Source organism: Equus caballus, chromosome 24 (genome assembly GCF_041296265.1).
Source record: "Equus caballus isolate H_3958 breed thoroughbred chromosome 24, TB-T2T, whole genome shotgun sequence".
Taxonomy (NCBI): Eukaryota; Metazoa; Chordata; class Mammalia; order Perissodactyla; family Equidae; genus Equus; species Equus caballus.
The window spans coordinates 58,105,808-58,125,743 of record NC_091707.1 but is presented as its reverse complement, the minus strand read 5'-3'; the positions used below and the strand labels follow the sequence as shown (position 1 = coordinate 58,125,743).

Genomic DNA, 19,936 nt, shown 5'->3' with positions numbered 1-19,936 from the left:
CCGACCGTCCGCAGCGGCCCACCCCTCCCCCACCCGCTGCGGGAGCGCGGACGCGCACGGGCGCGCTCGCACCTGGCCGCCGCCGAGAGGGAGGGATGGCGGGCGGGGCCTAAAAGCCACGCCCCCCTGGACCCGCCCCCGCCCTCGCCGGGCCAATCGGAGGGGACGGATGACTCCGTGGGGGGCGACGCGCTGGGGGCGGGGCCTGCGGGGGCTGAGGAGCGAGCCCGCGGGCGGGCGGCGAGCGGCGGTCGGGCGGAGGCGGCGGCTGCGGCCGGTCCCGGGATAGCGACGCAGCGCGGCGGCGGCCGCGACCGAGCCCGCCAGGCTCCGCATCCCGCCGCAGCCGCCGCGTCGCTGCCGAGGGCCGGGGAGCGCGGCGGCGAGCGCGCGGCCTGTGAGGGCGGCCGGAGCGGCGGGCGCGGCGCGGCGCAGCGCGTCCTGTCAGGCGGCGAGGGCGCCGCGGACCCGCGCCGCGATGATGCCGGTGGGTGCGGGCGGCGGCGGCGGCTTCCTCCGTGGGCGGCCGGCCAAGCCTCCTTCCTCCCGCGGCTCCCCGCCCCCGGGGCTCGCGCGAGGCCGGCCGGGCGGGCAGGCGGGCGGGGAAGGAAGTGGCCTGGCGGGCGCGCCCGGCCCCGGCGCCCCCTGGGCTGGCCGGCAGGTGGGGGCGGCGCCGGGCTGTCAGCGCGGCCGGACTGGGCTCTGGGGGTCCGGGTCCGAGCCGAGGGTTGGGGTCCGGGCTAGCCCCCCCTGCGCCGCGGGGAACCCCTGTCCGGCGCCCCCCGCCCCCGTCCCCGGCGCGGCCCTTCCTGCGAGCCCCCCTGCCGGCTGCCCGGGAGGGAGGGAGGGAGGCGGGAGATGGAACTGGAGTGGCTTTTCCGTGGGCTCTGCCGGGTGGTCAGGCGGGGGGCGCTCGCCCGGTTTCGGGGTCTCGCGGCGCCTCGGTGACCCCGCCTGCACCGTGCCGGGGTCGCCTGCGGAGCCGGCGGCGTGGGCACCCCCGTGCGGTTCCCACGCTGCACACCCACGTTTCTCCGTAGTCCTTCCCTGATGCTGAAATCCTGTTGTATTTAGGAATTTACTTAGGGGACGGGTTCAGGGCCATTTTAGGAATTCCCTGTTACCGTGCCTTCGATATTTGTACTTTTCGCTGTAATTGGCCTGTTGTCACTGTGTTGTGAAGGTTGAACGAGGTTCGTTTGTGGTGGCGCCGCCTTTGTCCTGCCCTCAAGGATGCCTTCTACTAGAGAGAAGGCGCTGGTCGTTAGATTTGCCATCCTCCTACCCGACCTGTTCCTTCACCTGTGATCTAAAGAGCAGTGGGTGCTGGATTATAATTTTTCTAATCTGGCTTTTTGTCACGTAAATGTCAGGACTTATGAAAAAACGTAGGACTGGTGGTACCCAGTTGGGTATATTGGTTTTCCGAATGTCTATATAATAAGTACAATTCTCAAACACATTTATAGTGAAGTAACGACGAAATCAGTCTTTTAATCTACAATTTCTGCAGTGAAAATCACATTTCAGAAGGAAAGTGTCGTTTCTCTGCATCTTCTACCCGAATACTGTTATTCTGCTATGCTGCCCCCAAGGACGTTTAGATTAGAATTTTTTTTTCCTGATCTTTCAAGTCATTTCCTGTCTCTTGATAGTCTCTTCTCCCCTTTTTGAACTGATTCCAACACTTCGTGTTTGCAAAGTCTTAAGGTTTGACCTACTTGATCCTTAGATCCTTCTTTGGCTGCAGGGCCTGCTGGGTTTCTAAATGCTTGGTTTTAAATGAATGGCTGTTTTGTAATGGAAGGAGAATTGGATGAGCATCAGAAGATCCGGACTCCAGTACTGGTTCTGCTGCTTTTCAGCGATGTGACCTTGAACAAATCAAGGTCTCCGAGCCTGGAGTTACCTCTGAATTAGGGATAAAAACATCCCAGTCTGAAGGCCGTCCTGAGGATCGGAGAGGATGATGTGTCCACAAGTGCCTGTCAAACAGAATGCCATGCAAATATCTGTTGTTGTTAATGTGGCTCTGAATTGTCAATTTCTAATTTTAACCTCTGCAAGATAATGCCTTTGGAAACTGTTCCCTCCCTAATTCTGCCTGGCTAGATTTGGAAAGGGCAGTATAGTGGTTTGGAATTTTGAAAGCAGTTTTCGTTAAATCCTGTAATAGTTGATCGTTGCATTGTACTATAGTAATATTGAAGGATGTCTGCAAAACTTTGGTTTCGTCATGGTGTAATGTTCAATTATAAATACTCTGTTAAGAAACTCGGCTTCCATTTTACATATGGTACATTCAGACATTTTACCTCTATTCCACATAGTTAGAGTTTCTTACCAGGTTTCCTTGTTAAGAGGTTTGTTTAGCTGGCCACTGGGAATTTTCTTCCTGATACTCAAAATAATCCAATATTGTTTTTTAAAAAACAGATTAATGATTTAAAACACTCTGCTTTTGTTTTAAAATGCCTTCTAGAAACAGATGGTATTTCTTTTAGTCTCTCTTTTGTGGCCTTTACTATGGTATTTCCTTCTTGATCCGTCAAAATACTACTTGTAGGATTCAGTCCTTTCTCTAATGCAGTTTGAGTTGGCTGTAAACTAAGAGAAGTTTTAAGAATGTGCCGTTCTTGATGCTATCTTAAACTATATATCCAACATATAAATAAGATTTTTCTTACTTAATTGTATATTTGGTGTTCATTCTTATGATGAATCATCGAAGGAAGATTGGATCGTATTTTGCATATTTTGTACAGAGCAGCACTGTCCAATAGGAATGTAATGTGAGCCACAAATGGCATTTTAAGTTTTCTAGTAGCTACATTAAAAAAAGTGGAATTATCTTTAATATCTTTTATTAACTCAGTATATCAAAAATATTATTTTAACATGTGATCTATATGAAAAATTTACTAATGTGTTATTTTGAATGTGTTTTTGTACTAAGTCATTGAAATCCAGGGTGAATCCAGTGAAGTCTTACGTTTGTGGTGCACTTCAGACTAGCACAGTTGCAGTGCTCAGTAGCTACGTGTGGTTAGTGGCCACCATATTGGACAACACAGGTTTAGAGTATACTTTATTTCTTTGAGAGTTGGCAGTTAGTGTGCAGTGTCCGTGGTAACTGTTAATTGATTAAATGGTTTACTGCAGCGCCCACTGTCTCAGCTGTAGGGAATAGATGGGAGAGTATCTGGCCATGTTCTCATCGGGCAAGATAAAGTCTTTGGAGAAGTCTTCAATTTGCCTGTTACGCAAAATTCCATGACTATCCACTTTTAAACAGTTATATTTTGGAATTTTCCCTTATTAAAATAGTGCTGCATTCTAGTATCTGTAGCCATTCACCTTTTTCTCAGTGGATGACATTTTAAAAATGTTTTCCCAAGGAAAAAACTGGCTATACTTTAAAGATTACTCCTTGACTTTTCCCTAAGATCTGGACCTAAAAGCATGTAGGGCATACCTGAACAACTTTGATAGAAATAAGATTTTTAGTAAAAATATCCTGATTCAGAGCATGAAAAGGATGAAAACTGCCTTGATCATTAGCCAGCATCATTCTTTTTTGTGTGTGTGAGAGGAAGATTGGCCCTGAGCTAACATCTGTTGCCAATCTTCCTGTTTTTGCTTGAGGAAGATTGTCGCTGAGTTAACATCTGTGCCCATCTGCCTCTATTTTGTGTGGGATGCTCCCACAGTGTGGCTTGATGAGTGGTGCTAGGTCTGCACCTGGGATCCGAACCTTCGAGCCCCAGGCCACTGAAGTGGAGCACTCCAACTTAACCACTGCACCACTGGGCCAGCTCCGAGCATCATTCTTTTTGAAAGAGAGTGAACATTTTGCAGCTGGTAAAACTTTTTGTGCATAGATGAAATACATCTGGTGAATGGCGCTAAGATACTTTTTTCTCTTTCAGAGGGATGTTGACTTGAGCAAAGGAAGTTCTATGGTTCTGAAGTGTGTTTTATTCATAAGGAAGACACCCTGGTGATAGTGTTTTGGTAATGTTAGCAGTGTGACTAGCTGATTCCACTCATTTCTGTCCTAAGAGCCCTTTTGGCATATTCACTGTAGGCTCTGGGTTACATTAATTTGTGCTTAATGTTTAGCTCTCATTAAAGAAATATTCACTTATTTCAGGTATTCGCTTCCTTCTAACTACGTAGAAACATTTTGAGTACTGGAATAGATCTTTCTCTCTTTAAACCATCAGCTGTTGCATAATTGATACAACAACAACTTGGAAGTAGGGAGACTTAAGTTCTAGTCTCTACTTGTTAGTGACTATGTGACCCTTGGCCTTAATCTCTTTGGGCTTTAGTTTCTCATCACTAAGATGAGTTGGACCTGGTGATTTCCAAGTGTTTATGGTTGGTCCAGTAGTTGATATATAGCAGATACTTTCATGAAGGTCAGTAAGATTCATATGGGCTGCCTCAAGGGTTGAGGCAGCCTGGCGCTTGTCTCGGCAGCCTTTTACTCAGTTTGTTCACTTCCCAGGTGTCTTTGGATAGAGCAGATAGGAAGAGCCCAGGAGATGTTCACTGTTATGGTTCATTAATAATTAAGTCACTTGATAGACTTGAATTTACAGCCTAATTCAGTAAACAAAACACAAGACTGGACAAGAGTGTTTCTTTTAAACTCTAATTTCTTTAAAACAAAAATTACAAACATAATATTACCATTTAAAATAATAAAACTATTTCTAGTCTTTGGACTGCCCAGAAATTCATAAAAGGAAAAGCAAAGCCTCGATCATACAAAGATGTGTATATAAAACCTTTTATTGTTAGAGTTTTATTGAACTTAAAAATAGTCTATATGGATAACTCTTCTAAAGGCTACAGTATTAAGTACAGCCATAAAGTTTTGCAGCTATTTAACTTCCTACAGTTCAGTTTAGTAAGAGTGAGCACTTGGTGAATGGTCTCTTGTCATTCTGTGCTGAGGCACTGTGTCATAGGCTTTGTGGTAGTCTCTCTGTTTTTATGGAGAACTGAGGCTCAAGAAGTAAAGAAACTTGGCTGAGGTCCCCAGTTGGTAAGTGGGAAAACAAGGTTTGAAAACAAACTGTCTGACTCAAAAGCCTTTGCTCCTGGCCCTTGTGCCAGTCCCTTAAGGAGAGTTTGCCATAGTTAAGGCATTTTTCTAGAGGTGCTAGTAAATTGAGTTTGGCTAAATTTTTTCCCCTTATGCTTAGCTCAGATGGAGCTTCATATTTAAAAGAATCCCAAGGTGAATCTTTTTGATAAAAAGTGATAGTTTTCGGGGCCGGCCCTGTGGCGCAGGTTAAGTTCGCACGTTCCACTTCAGCAGCCCCAGTTCGCTGGTTTGGATCCCGGGTGCGGACATGGCACCGCTTGGCAAGCCATGCTGTGGTGGGTGTCCCACATATAAAGTAGAGGAAGATGGGCACTGATGTTAGCTCAGGGCCAGTCTTCCTCAGCAAGAAGAGGAGGATTGGCAGCAGATGTTAGCTCAGGGCTAATCTTCCTCAAAAAAAAAAAAAAAGTGGTAGTTTTCTCCATCTTGAATTTGGGGACAACTGTGTTTTAAATGTAAATGGGTTAAATGTATCTTTCCTTTCTCAGCATCCTGCTTTGAACAGTCTATGCCAGTATATATGCTTAACAGTTACTTAGGATTTTTAGTGTGATAGGAACTTAAAATATCACCAGGTTATTGTATTGAAGTTACATAAGTGGTTGTTGACATGTATTTTTGTGTGTGTTTGCACAGATGAACAGTGGTTTCTTAGCAAAAGTTCGATGAGATTTTGGTGCCTTGAAGTGCTGTTGCCATAGTTATTTCACAAACTGGTTCTAGGGCTGAACGGAGGGATGGTGGTAATCAAGTTCTATTGTGACACTTTCTTGGCTTGATTGCTTTATTTTATTTCACTGCAAAGATAGCTGTATGACTGTTGTTCATACTAATTGGTAAGCAAAAGCTGTTGTTACAGGATTTTGTAAAATAAAAATTTTCCATGGTGACATGGAACAATAAAAGACTGGAAAAATGAGGTAGTTTTGATTAAAATTAATAAATGACATTCAAAATATTAGTGTACAGTTCAGTACAGGATCTTGCTAGTGGCATTGTTAGTGTGTCTAGAGAATGTGTTAACTAAAGTTTTGGCAGAATCGTGATTTACAATATATGCTGTGATTGTAATCATCATAGCCCGAGCCCATGCAGAGGCCCTGTGGTGGGAGCACTCCCAGCGTCCTGGAGAGGCACAAGGAGGCCTGTGTGGCTGGAGCCAGTGTGTGAGGCGGGCAGTGGAGGTGAGGAAGCCAGAAAGGTGATGGTGGAAGGGGATGGTGTAGGGTCTATCCTACAGACAAAGGACGTGGAGAGAAATTTCTCTTGAAAGAAATGAAACACAGTAGTCTACTTACTGTTTTGTAAGTAGTTCTGAGTAATAGGCATTGCCTAGGTGACTTCACTGTAGCAGGTAAGAGAGTGGGCCCTGGTGTCACTTGGCTTAAGTGTGGCTTCTGGCATCACCGTTTACTGGCTCTCTGACCTTGGGTAAAGTTACTTGACCTCTCAGTTCTTTGTCTGTAAACTGAGGATAGTAATAGTTAACCTCATAGGGTTGTTAGAAGGATCAGATGGATTATTAGTGAAAGGTGCCTGTTGTGTAGTAAATGCTCAGTAAATGTTAGTTATTTGTAATAAATTTCATTTCCTCTGGAAAGCTTTCATCATCTTTGCATTGACCAAATCCACTAGCAGAGGCACTCAATCTGTTATGTCTTTTTCTTTTTATATCATTCACATCCCATAAAATTCACCTTTTAATGTATACAGGTCAGTGGTTTTTAGTGTATTTACATGGTTGTACAACTCTCGCCACTGTCTAATTTCAGAACATTTTGCCTGGTGTGTCTTTGCAGTACTTGTCATAGTTGCAGTCTTAAACATTTGTTTGTGTGACTGATTAACGTCTGTTTCTTGTCATAGAATGTAAGTTTCATGAGGGCAGGAGCTGTCTTTCTCTCTCTCTCTCTGTTTTTTTTTTGTGAGGAAGATTGGCCCTGAGCTAACATCCATTGACAAGCTTCCTCTTTTTTTTTTTTTTTCCTTTGAGAGAGATTGCCCCTGAGCTAACACCTATGGCAGTCTTCCTCTATTTTGTATGTGGGATGCCTTCACAGCATGGCTTGATGAGTGATGCATAGGTCCGCGCCGGGCATCTGAACCTGTGAACCCTGGGCCACTGAAGTGGAGTGTGTGAACTCAACTACTGTGCCACTGGGCTGGCCCCAGGAGCTGTCTCTTTTTATTTGCCATTTACCACCAGTGCCTATCCCAATGACAGGCCACATAGTTGGAGTTCAATAACTATTTGTTGAATGAAAGAAGATATGATGTGGAAAGAAGTGTTCGACCCCATTGTGAAGAGGTGTGTGTGTGTGCTGTAATGGGATTGGACTTGATCCTGTGGGTTATCAGAAACCACCAAACCTTTTTAAAAAGTAGAGTGATGCAATCAGATTTGTATGATAGAGAATTCTAGAGCCAGTGGAGGATAGACTGTGGAGTAAAGGAGATTAAAAACAGGAAGAGCAGTTAGGAGACCAGTTGGTGCAGGCCTGACTTGACCTGAAGAGGGAGAGAAAAATCCAGTCAATAGGAGGTAAAATAGATCTGATGGCGTGAACGTGTGTGAGAGAGTGTTTGGGAGTGAGTGTGATTGCTTGCATGTGTGTGTAAGTGTGCGCGTGATTGAGAGAGAGAGGGGAAGGAAGTGTAGTGGCTGGAGTTGAAGATAACAGGGTTATTGCTTCAGCAGCGAAGCCTGGCTTTCCTTTAGCTAAGATAGAGAACACTTGAGAAGGAATAGGTCTGGAGGGCTGTGAGGAATGAATGAGTTTGATTTTGGCTGTGTTAAGCTTGAGATGTCTGCTATTTCCCGAAAGATGTTGCTCTTAAATCTTAAAGTAAATGTATCAAGTAAAAAAAAATTTGCACTATATTAAGTGTTTTTTAATGTGTTTTTGGCATTCTAAGTTGCTGCCTGGGCATCTGTGGCATAGCACACATGTCATCCCTTGTACTTGTCAGTTTGCCTGATCAGCCCCACCCTGAGCCCCCAGTGGACCAGGCTTCCCAGGGCAGCGGCTGGCCTTGGCCTCCTCCATCTTTGTGCTCCCAGCACCTGGCAGAGTTTATATGCATGCTTTTTATAGCAGTGTCATCTGTGTCTCTTCTTTGATAGTTTGTGTTCTTTTTATTCTATTGTGTGTTTATATTTCTATCTAATTTCTTGAAAATAATATCGGTAAATAATAGTTAACGTCACAAATGATCAAAGTATAGACAGATTTTTGTGGTAGAACTAGAAATGAGAAATGAAGTTTGGTCAAAATGTGAAGAAAGATGAAGTAAAATTTGGTAATTTTAGGATTAACAGAAAAAACTCCAAACAATAGGAAAAGAGTATTTTGTGACAGGAAATACAGATGTCAAACAGTGTAGCACAGTGGTTATCAGCTCAGACTCTGGAGCCAAGACTGTCAGGTTTCAAATCTAGCTTTGCCATTTACTAGCTCTGTGACCTTGGACAGATTATTTAACCTCTTTTGTGCCTTATTTTCCTCTTTAAAATAGGTTTCTTAACAGTATATTTCAAAAGGTTGTTGTGAGGATTGTCAAATGTGTAGAGCGTTCTGTTAATATACGGAATAAGCACTGAATAAATGCTCTTTTTGTTTTCTCCGGCAACCATAGGCTTCATGGTGGACAGGATTCAGTTGGACAAGGGTCGTTAGTGCACTTTTATCCCACTGAGGTAGAATGCTTATGTTCTTCATGCTGAGAGAACTAGGTGGTAATTGCAGAATCTATCAAGTGGATAGCACAGAGAGAAGGAATAGTTTGCTTTTCTTAGAAATTAAAGTTGACCTTCTTTTTCCAGTACCTTCTGTCATCCAGACCACAGCTCAGAACCAGAGTAAGGTCCACTTCACTCAGTGTTCTATCAGTGAGCCGAGAAGCTCATGCCCTTCTTTCTGGTTGCTACCTGGATGACACCTTCCAGGCCCTTCTGTATAAAATGCCCCTCGGCATGCTGTGCTTTATTTCTCTTTATAGTACTTATGTCCATCTGGCATTTATTTGTGGGAGCTCCATAAAAGCAGGGCTCCATTTTCTTTTCCCACTGCAGTATTGCCAGGGCTTAGGACATTGCCTGCCTCTGGTAGGCATTCAGTATTTGTTTACCGGATGGCCTCAACAGGCATTTACCTGTTAGGGTTCATCACTTATATGCTGGGTCTATGCCAGGGCTGGGCACAGTCCCTGCTCTCAGTGAGCTCACGGTGGCGAGCAATCATGTAAACAAAAAATGCCATTCTAAAAGATAAGGACTGTAAGAGTGGCAGAGTGCAAGGTATAGCAGGGCACCATGGTGAGAGGAGTCTTCTCAACCTCAGGATGTCAGGGCAGTTTTCACAGAGGAGGTGACATTTGAGTGGAGTTTAGAAGGATGAGGAAGGGGTGGGTGGAGGTGGTGGGGAAGGGCTTTTAGGTAGAGGATTTAACGTGTGCAGGGCATTGAGATCTGAATCCACATGCTCTGTTGTGGGAAATTGCCTGGAGCATGAAGCCAAATGAAGCAAGAGGGTGGCTAGAATGGGAGGCAGAGGTCAGATTCTGAGGGCCTGAATAAGAGGTTGAACTTGATCCTGAGAAAGATATGAAACTGTTGAAGGTTTTTTTTTTTTTAATGATGGTAAAATATCCATAACAAAATTTACGATTTTAATCATTTTTAAATGTACAGTTCTGTGGCATTAAATACATTCACATTGTTCAGCAACCATCACCACCGTACATCCCCAGAACTTTTTCATCTTCTCAAACTGAAACTACTGTTGCAGGATTTTAAGCTGAGTTGTAAAGTGCTCCAATTTAAGTTAAAGTTGGTACTAAGTGTCTGGAATTGATACGAGGCATCTGTTCATAATAGTTGAGGCAGAAAGGTCTCTGAGCAGTCAGAATAGTTGTCAAAGAATCTGGCATTGAAGCCAACTTGTAGGAAGCCCTCTTCAGCCCTCACTTAACCTTTATTTTTACGTGTTGCACAATTCTAATTTACGTTGCTTCTAAATCTTTAGACGGTGCATCTGAGGTTGCTAGAGGGGTGTAGTTGTGGGCAGACAGACTGCTGGAAACCATAGAAAGACACAGCTTTAAGTACAACCTGAGGTTGTGGTCTGAGGTCTGAGGGTGGGCAGCCTAACCTCAGTCAACACGAAAGATATCACAATTACAGATTACACACAGGGTGGTAGTTAAAGTTCCTCATGATGACTGAGTCATCAAGAAAAGAGTAAATAATATCAGTAATGTAGACAGCTGCTGGATACAATTTAGATGAGCTCTGTCCGATAGAAATATAATGTGAGCCACAAATGGAATTTTAAAATTTCTAGTAGCCACATAAGAAAGTAAAAAGAAACAAGTGAAATTAATTTTAATAATGTATTTTAACTTACTGTATCCAAAATATTATTAAACATGTAGTTAATATTAAAGCATTATTGAGATATTTTACATTCTCTTTTTTCTACTAAGCCTCTCAAATTCCAGAACATATTTTACACATGTAGTATATATTAATTCAGTCTAGCCACATGTCAGGTTCTCAGTAGCTGTTTGTAGCTAGTGGCCATATCACATGGACAGCACAGTTTCAGATTTTGGCTCAGACAAAAGGGTTAGACCCTCAACTATTCAGAGAATGCTATTATTCATAAGAATTAGTTCCTCAAGGATTATAGATGGCTGATGTTTCATTATAGTAATTTTTACTTACTAGTTTTTGCTTTTATGTTTGAAAAACTATTGAGAGGCAGTATAATGCAGTAGTTAGAGAGCACAGATTTGGGGGCAGATTGAGATTTGAATCTCAACTCTTTCATTTCCTGCTTGTGTGATCTTGGATGAGTTACTTAATCTCTCTGTGTTTCAGTGTCCTCATCTGTAAAATGGAGGTCATAGTAGTACCTACCTTATTGGGTTTTGTGAGGATTAAATGAGTTCGTTTATGTAAAGAACCTATAACAGTGCTTGGTGTATAGTAAACCCTATAGATGTGTGCTGTTATCCCCAAAATGTTTATTGTCTCCAAAAAGTTAAGTGATTTCAATTCAGTGCATATTAAAGACATTCTTGCTTTGGGGACTGCTTAATTTCAGATAAGCATTTAACAAGTTTTCATAGGTGAAGAAAAAATGTCAAATTATAATTTTGTGAGGATACTTTGTAATTGATGTCTTTGGGTAACTAATTTTCTTGTTTGCTGCAACATTGATGCTGCTTAGCAACCACAGAAATAGTGTAATTAAAAATTGAAGGATTTAGGATTATAATTAAAATTAGGAAAAATTTGAAAGGATGATTTTATCAACATTTAATTACTAGTGCTGTTATAATTAAACTCCTCTCTCTCTCTGAAATACTTTATCAGTCATACTATGTCCAGGGAGACTACTTAGTTCTAATTTTTTCCATTCCATTTCCATTAACCCTCTGGTTAGAATATACTGGTTCTAACCCATTGTTTTGAGAGTTTCACCTTTTACTATTATTTCTAAATAGGGTAGAAAAGAGTAGCAAAAGTAAAGCCAAAATATAAAAGATCACTGTTTACAAGTGGAACACGTTTCAGAGGAGGTCCTCTGTGACCTTCTAGAGTGAAGCATGGTTACAAACATGACCAAATTATGGTATGGTTATTTAAATGTCAAGTTTTTGGCACAGAAGAAAGCAGTGCCTAATGGGGGGTTGTTTAATCACAGCTGTTTTCATCTGTGATTGATTGGCAACCCTTCCCTGCTGTCTAGTGTATGGACCAGTTAAACAGATTTTCTCTACTTAGAATATAACCTGCCCACCCCCGGCTCCGTATGCATTCTCCACTCCCCTTCATTGCTGACTCCTTTAATCTCAGCCCACCTGTTGCTTCCTTTGGGAAGTCTTTCCTAACTCTGGCATCTGGATCTGGTGGCCCTTCCATGGGATCTCCTGGCACTCTGCGGTTTCCTACCAGTTTCCTGGTGTCTCTTCTCTGTCTCAGCTCCAAGATCAGTGAAGGTGAAGTTGGGGCCTGTCTTGTTGACTGTGCGTGCCCTGAGCCTGGCCCAGGGCCAGGTTGGGCTCAGTAAAATTTTCCTAAATGAATGAATGAGTGATCTTGTAAATGTGCCAAATTTATGTTGTATACACAGTAACACTTTGCTTTATACTATGGAGTTGGGCTTCTTGTGCCAGTTTTACTCAGTGTCTTGCTGTAAAACAAATGAACCCAAGAGCCTAATTTTGATCTCCTTATGTGGTTATTTGTTTGTAGAATTGAATAAATCCTCAAGTATCATTGTTAACAGAGAATACCTTATGGTCTATTTGGTTTCTGATGGGAGTCCTTTTGGAGAGTTGCTGGTAATTAGATGCTAAGGCTTATATGGGTAGCTGGGAGGGAAAATGGGATATTTTTACAGTAGCAGTAGTAGCTGCTCCTGCTTTTGGTAGTAAAGTCAAAGTAGCTAAGTTCTATGGCTAAATAGAATGGAAAAATAAACTTTTGTGTTTGTTTTGCCAGCTTTTTTAAATGAGAAAACCGTTACTAAAGTTTCTTAATCTGAAGCTTTATGGTTAATGATATGCTAGAAGAACCCATTTCTAGCAGTTTGTGAGGTATTGGGTAATATTCAGAGAAGTCTAGTGCTAAAGATTACCAGGGTCAAAATTCTGCACTACCATGGAATCAGGCAGGACAAGACTGTAAACTCGAGGTTCTCAGTTTTTTGGAGGCGCAAATAGATATTTAGATCTTGTAAAATCTCATTGCCTTCATATCCCAGCCCCCTCCCTAAATAGTACTTAGCATAATCCATGTTTAAGTGCCTTATGCTTCTGTTTTGAAATTTTCAGTTTCTTGTGGGTTGAAGCCTTATAGTGTATCAGAAAACCATGGTTTACAATCTCTGTTGCTATGAAGTGAGGAGGGGTCCAGGCAAGTAACTGGTAAGATCATTTCTACTGCTAACATCTTAGGATGTTGTGTTAGAGCTGAATAGAGGGGTCTCCATGTGAAAAGCCCTCTGTGAGGGAAGCCCTTGGAGAAGCACATGGGCTCTGAGCTTGAGCAGCACGTGAGTTCTGAGATGGAGAGAGGCCAAATGACCCAGGCTGAGAGTGAGAGGCAGTTCTGTCCTGGGTGTTGGGTCTATACTTTCAACAGATATGTTTGTGCCCCCACTACTATATGCCAGGGCATTGTGAAGCATGTGAATGGCATAGTAGGGAAGATGAACGTAGTACAAAAAAGTGACATTCAACAGATATTTTCACAACAAATATTTAACAACTTTTATTATGTGCCAACACAATGCTAGGTATTGGAGACTCAAAGACACTAACTCGCTGTCTTCGAGGGGTTCATAGTCTAGTTGATGGAAACATGAAAACAGGTCCATTGTGGGCCAGAGGTGTTTGAGAATGCAGACTTTGGAATCTGGTAGGCCTGGTGCCAGCCCTGGCCCTACCACTTACTAACTTTGTGGCCTTAGACAAGTTACATAACCTTTGGAGCTTACCTCCTCATCTATAAAATGAAAGTAACAATGCCTGTCTCTAACTAAATTATGGTTTGGCCATATAGAGAAATAGTATGTAGCCTAAAAAAACAATGAAGTCGAACTGTGAGTATTCTCATGGAAAAATGCCTAAAATATAATGTTGGCTGAAAGACCAACATGCTGCTTATTGTAGTCTCACTGTAAAAAAGAAGAAAAGAATTTTGTAGTGTAGAAAAAGAAAGGATATATACCAGTTGTGGCATGTGGGACACTACCTCAGTATGGCCTGATGAGCAGTGCCATGTCCATGCCCAGGATCCCAACAAGCGAAGCCCTGGGCCACCCAAGCAGATTGCGTGCACCCAACCACTTGGTCACAGGGCCGGCCCCTTAGACTTACTTATTTTTAACAAATTGGTGTCACTTAGCTTACATTTTCCAGGATCCCACTGATGTTTATGGAGCCCTCTTATAATATTTTCAAAGCGTATTATAGGTCTATTTTATGATCAGCTACCCTTTATAATTTGCACTTGATTATGTGTTCCTGTGTCAATTTTATTTCATGATTCTCTTTTGTAACTTAGTTTCAGTTTATTTCTATAATTTTAAAAGTCCTGGGGGGTTTTCTAACCTTTTCAGTGCCCAAAATTGTTTTCAGGTGTTTAAATAAGAGAGGGAGGAAATAAGATTTGAGAGATTATTGTGTCAGGCTTCTTGGTAGACATTTCACAGCCCTTCTCATTTAATGTGGAGTAAGCAGTGTAACTGAATGAACTGCCGAGAGGGAGGCAGCGTGCTCGCTGAGAATCAAGCGTCCTGATTGTAGTCTTGGTTTGTTACTAATGAGATTTACTAACCTTGACAAATTATTTCCTTCTCTGGGCTTCTGCTTCCTTATCTGTAAAATGGGGAAAGAGTAGTGGTTAGATTAGGTTCCTTCTGGCTCTGGCTCTAAGATTTGGTGACTGATCTTTATGATAGCTTAAATTTGAAACTCTCAGCATATCCCTTTTAAAATAAATTGAATGTTTACAAAAGGATTAAGAAGCAAGTGCTCACTTACTCTAAAATAACTCAAATTACCAATAAATACATTTTTTTCTTTTCTTTTTCCTAAAACAACTTTAGTGGCTATTGAAAAAAAAATGGAGGCACCTACGTACTGTCCTCTCAAATTTGCAGCTTAAAATCTATGCTTTTAATAAAACTAGTATGAATGTTACCCTAGGGAACACAATATTTTATTTTTGCGTTAAAATATGAATCCTTCTGAGCCAGCCCTGATGGCTTAGTGGTTAAAGTTCGCTGCTCTTACTGCCTTGGCAGCCTGGATTCGTTTCCCAGTCGCAGAATCCCATCACTTGTCTGTCAGTTGCCATGCTGTGGTGGTGGCTCACATAGAACTAGGATATACAACCATGCACTGGGGCTTTGGGGAGGGGAAAAAAAATGGATCCTGTGAGGACATCCTGAGTGCTGAGCCAACAATAATACGTTAACTATTTTTGAGATCCGAGGGGAAAGAAACTGTTTTGTGGCAGTGTAGGAAGAAGATAAGACCAAAGGAAAGATGATCTGCCAACCCAAGCCCCATTTTCTCTCCTCTTCTGGATGGAAATAACCAGAACTTTCAACTTGGTGCAGAGCTGGGACTTCCCTGTGTTTGCTAAACAGAGTTGCTGAGGCTCTTGCCCCTGTGGGGTGGACGGAAAGGCGGGGGTTCTCCGTAACAGGACAGTCCCCTCTTCTCATACCTGGTGGCATGCTGGGACTGAAGCAGGCGTTCTTGCTGACCTTTTCTCCCTCCCCTGTCCCCCTGTTGTTTTTGTTTTAGTTTTAAGTTCTCTGTACCTGTTTGCAGGTGGAGGACTAGTCAAGGCCTGGGAGGCAGTGTGGTGGAACAAGCTCGGGCTTTGGAGCCCGGCAGACTTGTGTTCACGTCTGCACTCAACTACCCATAACTGTGTTGTCTTGGATGAGTGCTGACCTTTTTTATACCTCAGGTTTCTCATTTATAAAATGATAATAATTTAAGTATTTGAGTTCATTTTAGTTGCAAGTGGCAGAAACCAACTCTTGTTTTGTAACTTCTTAGAAAAGAAGGGATTTATTGAAAGTACGCTAGAGGGAGAGCTGAACAACTGAATCTTCAGGTGGAGTAGGACTGAGACAGCTCTGGGGACCTGGGCAGCAGGCCTGTCAGGCCTCTTCTCCATGGCGCAGCCTCTTTCTCTTATAGTCCACATCCACTCCATCAGCATATCTCATCAGAGCTACCTTCACAGTCTACTCAGCTTCTGCTTTGCACCACCTCCAGGATTCTCGGTGTCTCCTGGAGAGTGTTAGCCTCCTGAGGGGTCTTCTTGCTTCTGTGCTCCTTCCTCTCAGTCTGTTCTCAACAGAGCAGCCAGAGTGAGCCTGTCAGTCATTGTGGTAAAACGTGCCACTTACTCAGAACGCTCCAAGGGCTTCCAGTTTCTTTCTGAGCAAAAGCCTGATTAGTAGTTTACCTCTCCTCTCCTCCCCTCCCCTTGACTTGTCTGCTCCTCATTGATTCTGAACCTTACCAGGCATTCCTTCTGCCTCAGGGCCTCTGCGCTGTTGCCTCTGCCCAAGTGCTCTTCCTTCAGGCTGTCTGCAGGCTCACTCACCTCAGGGAGGCTTGTTTTAACCACCTTGTTTAAAATTGAAATTGCCCTGTTCCACTCTCTTTTAAAGACCTTCTTTGTTTTTCTCCGTAGAATACATCACCACCCACCATGCTACATGTTCTACCTACTTATTTTATCTTTTCCCCCAAACTATAATCAAAACTCCACTAGGGCAGGCACCAGTCTGCTTCATGGGTGTGAACCCCTGAGGCCTGGCACATGGCGGGCCCCAGGAAACACTTGTGAAGAGCCTTTCCATCAAGTGTCTTCCTTAGTTGAGTCCACAGTGGCAGGAGGGGTGAGCCTGTAAAGTGAGTGTGACCTTTGGGAACTTGCCGGTGTGGGTCCCAGAGAGGAGGGGAGAGAATCGCCATCTGAAAGATGTCCTGCTGGGCACTCTGCAGTTGCCAGGAGTTGTGTCTGCTTATCTGGTAGGTGCTGAGAAGATGCTCATTCTTTTCCCTTTCTGCCTTCTGACAATATTAACATTCAGAAATTCAGTCATTCTCCACAATAGAGGTTGTTGTCTGGAAAGGTAAATATTGTGATCATAAAAAAAACTAAATAGAGATCTGAATTTCTTGAAATTAAAAAAAAATTTATGGTCATATAATAAGAAAACTCATATGCAGCGTAATGTTTTAATAAGTGATGGAATATATAATTCTCTCTTCGGAAGGAGTGAAATTATGCAAATTGTACACAGTTTTTTAAAGACTTCCGGTATCTGCGCAGTCCCAAACCTCAGGACCCAAGCCAGGTCAAAAAAGAGGTGAATTCCTAAGAGTGGGAGAGCATCAGTTTTCATTTTAACCTTTCTTTAGTAGGAGTTCTTTTACCTGGGGAGTCTGGGCTGTTGAGTACATTCATCTTTGGATTTTATAATGAATCTCTACTAACTTACTCTTTTATATTCGTTCCTATAATGTTTTGTTTTTCACAGGGACGTGTGCATTATATGTGTGAAGTAAGTTCTTCCATTATAAAAAATAGTTTGACTTGATGTTTTTATCTGATAATTTTTGAATAAAGGTTGTTTCTTACAGTTTCATAAGGATGAAGAACTTCAGTAGCTGTTTTGTTCTGTTTTTAAGTGTTCATGAATTTTAGCACTGTTTTGTTCCTGAGCTATTCGATTAGAAACTTAAGCTTTGGAGTTGGGCACTTTGACACTTCTTAGTCGTGTGACCTTGGGCGGTCCTTCAGCCTGCAGCAGCAGGACCATCTGAGCTCTGGGCTCCCTTGGCCTTTGAGAGCTCAGTGACAGCACGGACAAGCAGCGGACCTGCCAGAGGACATAGTAAGCGCTGAAGTGATAGCTATGTTTATTATCAATAAATTGTGAAAGTCCTTCGATGTTAAATTTCTTGTTATAAACTTCATTCTGATTTTAAGCATATTTGAGTATGTCAATACTAGCAGAATTTGAAAAAATAAAATTTGTAGCTCTGTATCTGCCCTGCCTCCAACAAGCTATTTTCATAAGCGTAAAATATGAACAAGGCATTTATTGTGGAAACTTATTTTAAAACTTTGAGGTTTTCCTTTTTAAAGTTGATAACAAAGCTTAGACAAGTCTTTTTTAAAAAAAATATATAACATGTTTTATGTGGAGATTAGTAAATTAATGCTTAGTTTTCTTTTTCATAGTGATTTCTAGATCCTGGTTACAGTTGTTATTGAACAATGCTAACATTGAACTTTTTCTTCCATGGAACTCGCCTAATTCGGTGAAACTTTATCCACCGTACCACTCTGCTGTAACAACAGTGGTCTGTCTTGTTTCATCAGGGCATTTTATCATGATTCATGTCATTAGTGCCTGAATTTAGATTCCACAGGCCTAAGGGACTATCTATTTAAGTATTTTTCCTTTGTAAATGGCATAGATAATCTCCAGGCACTGGGACTTTTGTTTTTCATGCTCTAGTTTTGCTTAGTTTTCTAAAGGTGAGAAACATTTTGAAAATGGTAATTCAGATAATTATAAGCAAATTCAAAGTAGCATCATGGTTTTCTTTTTCTTTCTTTCATTCTTTTTTTGTTGTTGAGGAAGATTCACCCTGAGGAAATATCTGTGTCGATCTTCCTCTGTTTTGTATTTTGTATGAAGCCACAGCACGGCCTCCCACGAGTAGTATAGATCTGCACCTGGGAAGTGAACCCGGGCCACTGAAGTGGAGTACACCAAACTTAACCACTAGGCAGTGGGGCCAGCCCCAGCATCATGGTTTTCAAGAGCTGGCTCAAATCTGAAAGAGAAAATGCGCAAAGCCATTTGTAAAAAGATACGAGTGCTATTGGATTTACTTTTCCTTTGTAAATTGTATTCTGATTTTGTATCAGAAGAATAGTGTTTACTATGGTGTGTCTGTATATGATTATATAAAAGTGTTCTTCAGAGACATTTTGCTAATTACCTTTGTTATTTTAAGCTTTGTTTCCTGCTGGCAAAAAGATTAGTACTCAACTTTTGGTATTAGCAGACATGAAAAATGGGATTCATACAACTGGAAATGTTTATTACTTGAGAAAAGAAAAATATACAGTCATCCTTTGGTATCCTTAGGGGATTGGTTCCAGGACCCCCCAGGGGTACCAAAACCTGAGGATGTTCAAGTCCGTTCTATAAAATGGTATAGTATTTGCATGTAACTTACACACGTACTCCTGTATGCTTTAAATCATCTCGAGATTACTTATAATACCTAATACAATGTAAATGCCGTGTAAATAAATAGTTGTTATACTGTATTGTTTAGGGAATAATGATAAGAAAAGTCTGTACATATTCAGTACAGATGCTGTCATTATAACCTTTACAACCCAAGGCTGGTTGAATCTGTGATGTGGAACCTGTGGATATGGAGGGCCAACTATATACAAGGAAATATAATATTTATTTAAAGTTTCCATTGGGAAAAATACTTTACTGATTCTATAGGTTGAGTAATTGGCATAGCTAGATTTTTTTAAATAACAGTTTTATTGATATATAATTCACATATCATAAAATTCACCCTTTTAAAATATAAAAATTCAGTGGTTTTAATATATTCATAGAGTTGTGTAACTATCACCACTATCCAATTTTAGGACATTTTCATCACCCCAAAAAGAAACCCTGTACCCATTAGCAGTCACTCACTATTGCACCTTGCCCCATGCCCCTCGCAGTCACTAAGCTACTTTCTGTCTCGATGGATTTGCCTTTTCTGGACATCTCATGTAAATGGAATCATATGATATGTGAGCTTTTGTATCTGACTTCTTTCACTTGGCATAATGTTTCTAAGGTTCATCCATGTTGTCACATCTACTTCATTCCTTTTTATGGCCAAGTAATATTCCACTGTATAGGTAGATAGACCACATTTCTTTTCTTTTTTTTTTTTTTTGAGGACGATTAGCCCTGAGCTAACTGCTGCCAATCCTCCTCTTTTCGCTGAGGAAGACTGGCCCTGAGCTAACATCCATGCCCATCTTCCTCTACTTTATATGTGGGACTCCTATCACAGCATGGCATGCCACGCGGTGCCATGTCCGCACCCGGGATCTGAACCGGCACACCCTGGGCCACTGAAGTGGAACATGCAAACTTAACTGCTGTGCCACTGGGCCAGCCCAAGACCACATTTGTTTGTCTGTTCATCAGTTTGGGCTGTTTCCACTTT

At 42.2% G+C, this 19,936-nt stretch overlaps 1 protein-coding gene across 6 annotated transcripts in view; it reads left to right on the top strand.

Annotated features, from left to right (window-relative positions):
• The first annotated feature begins 246 nt into the window (after positions 1 to 246).
• Positions 247 to 19,936, top strand: part of PPP1R13B (protein phosphatase 1 regulatory subunit 13B) — an 89,691-nt gene continuing 70,001 nt past the window's right edge. For 2 of the 6 annotated variants that reach the window (XM_023628480.2, XM_023628477.2), the window contains exon 1: positions 247 to 487. In XM_023628480.2, coding sequence (XP_023484248.1) covers positions 479 to 487 — 9 coding nt within the window. In that variant the 5' untranslated portion in view covers positions 247 to 478. The other 4 variants (XM_070249326.1, XM_070249322.1, XM_070249323.1 and 1 more) reach the window with 4 other exon arrangements.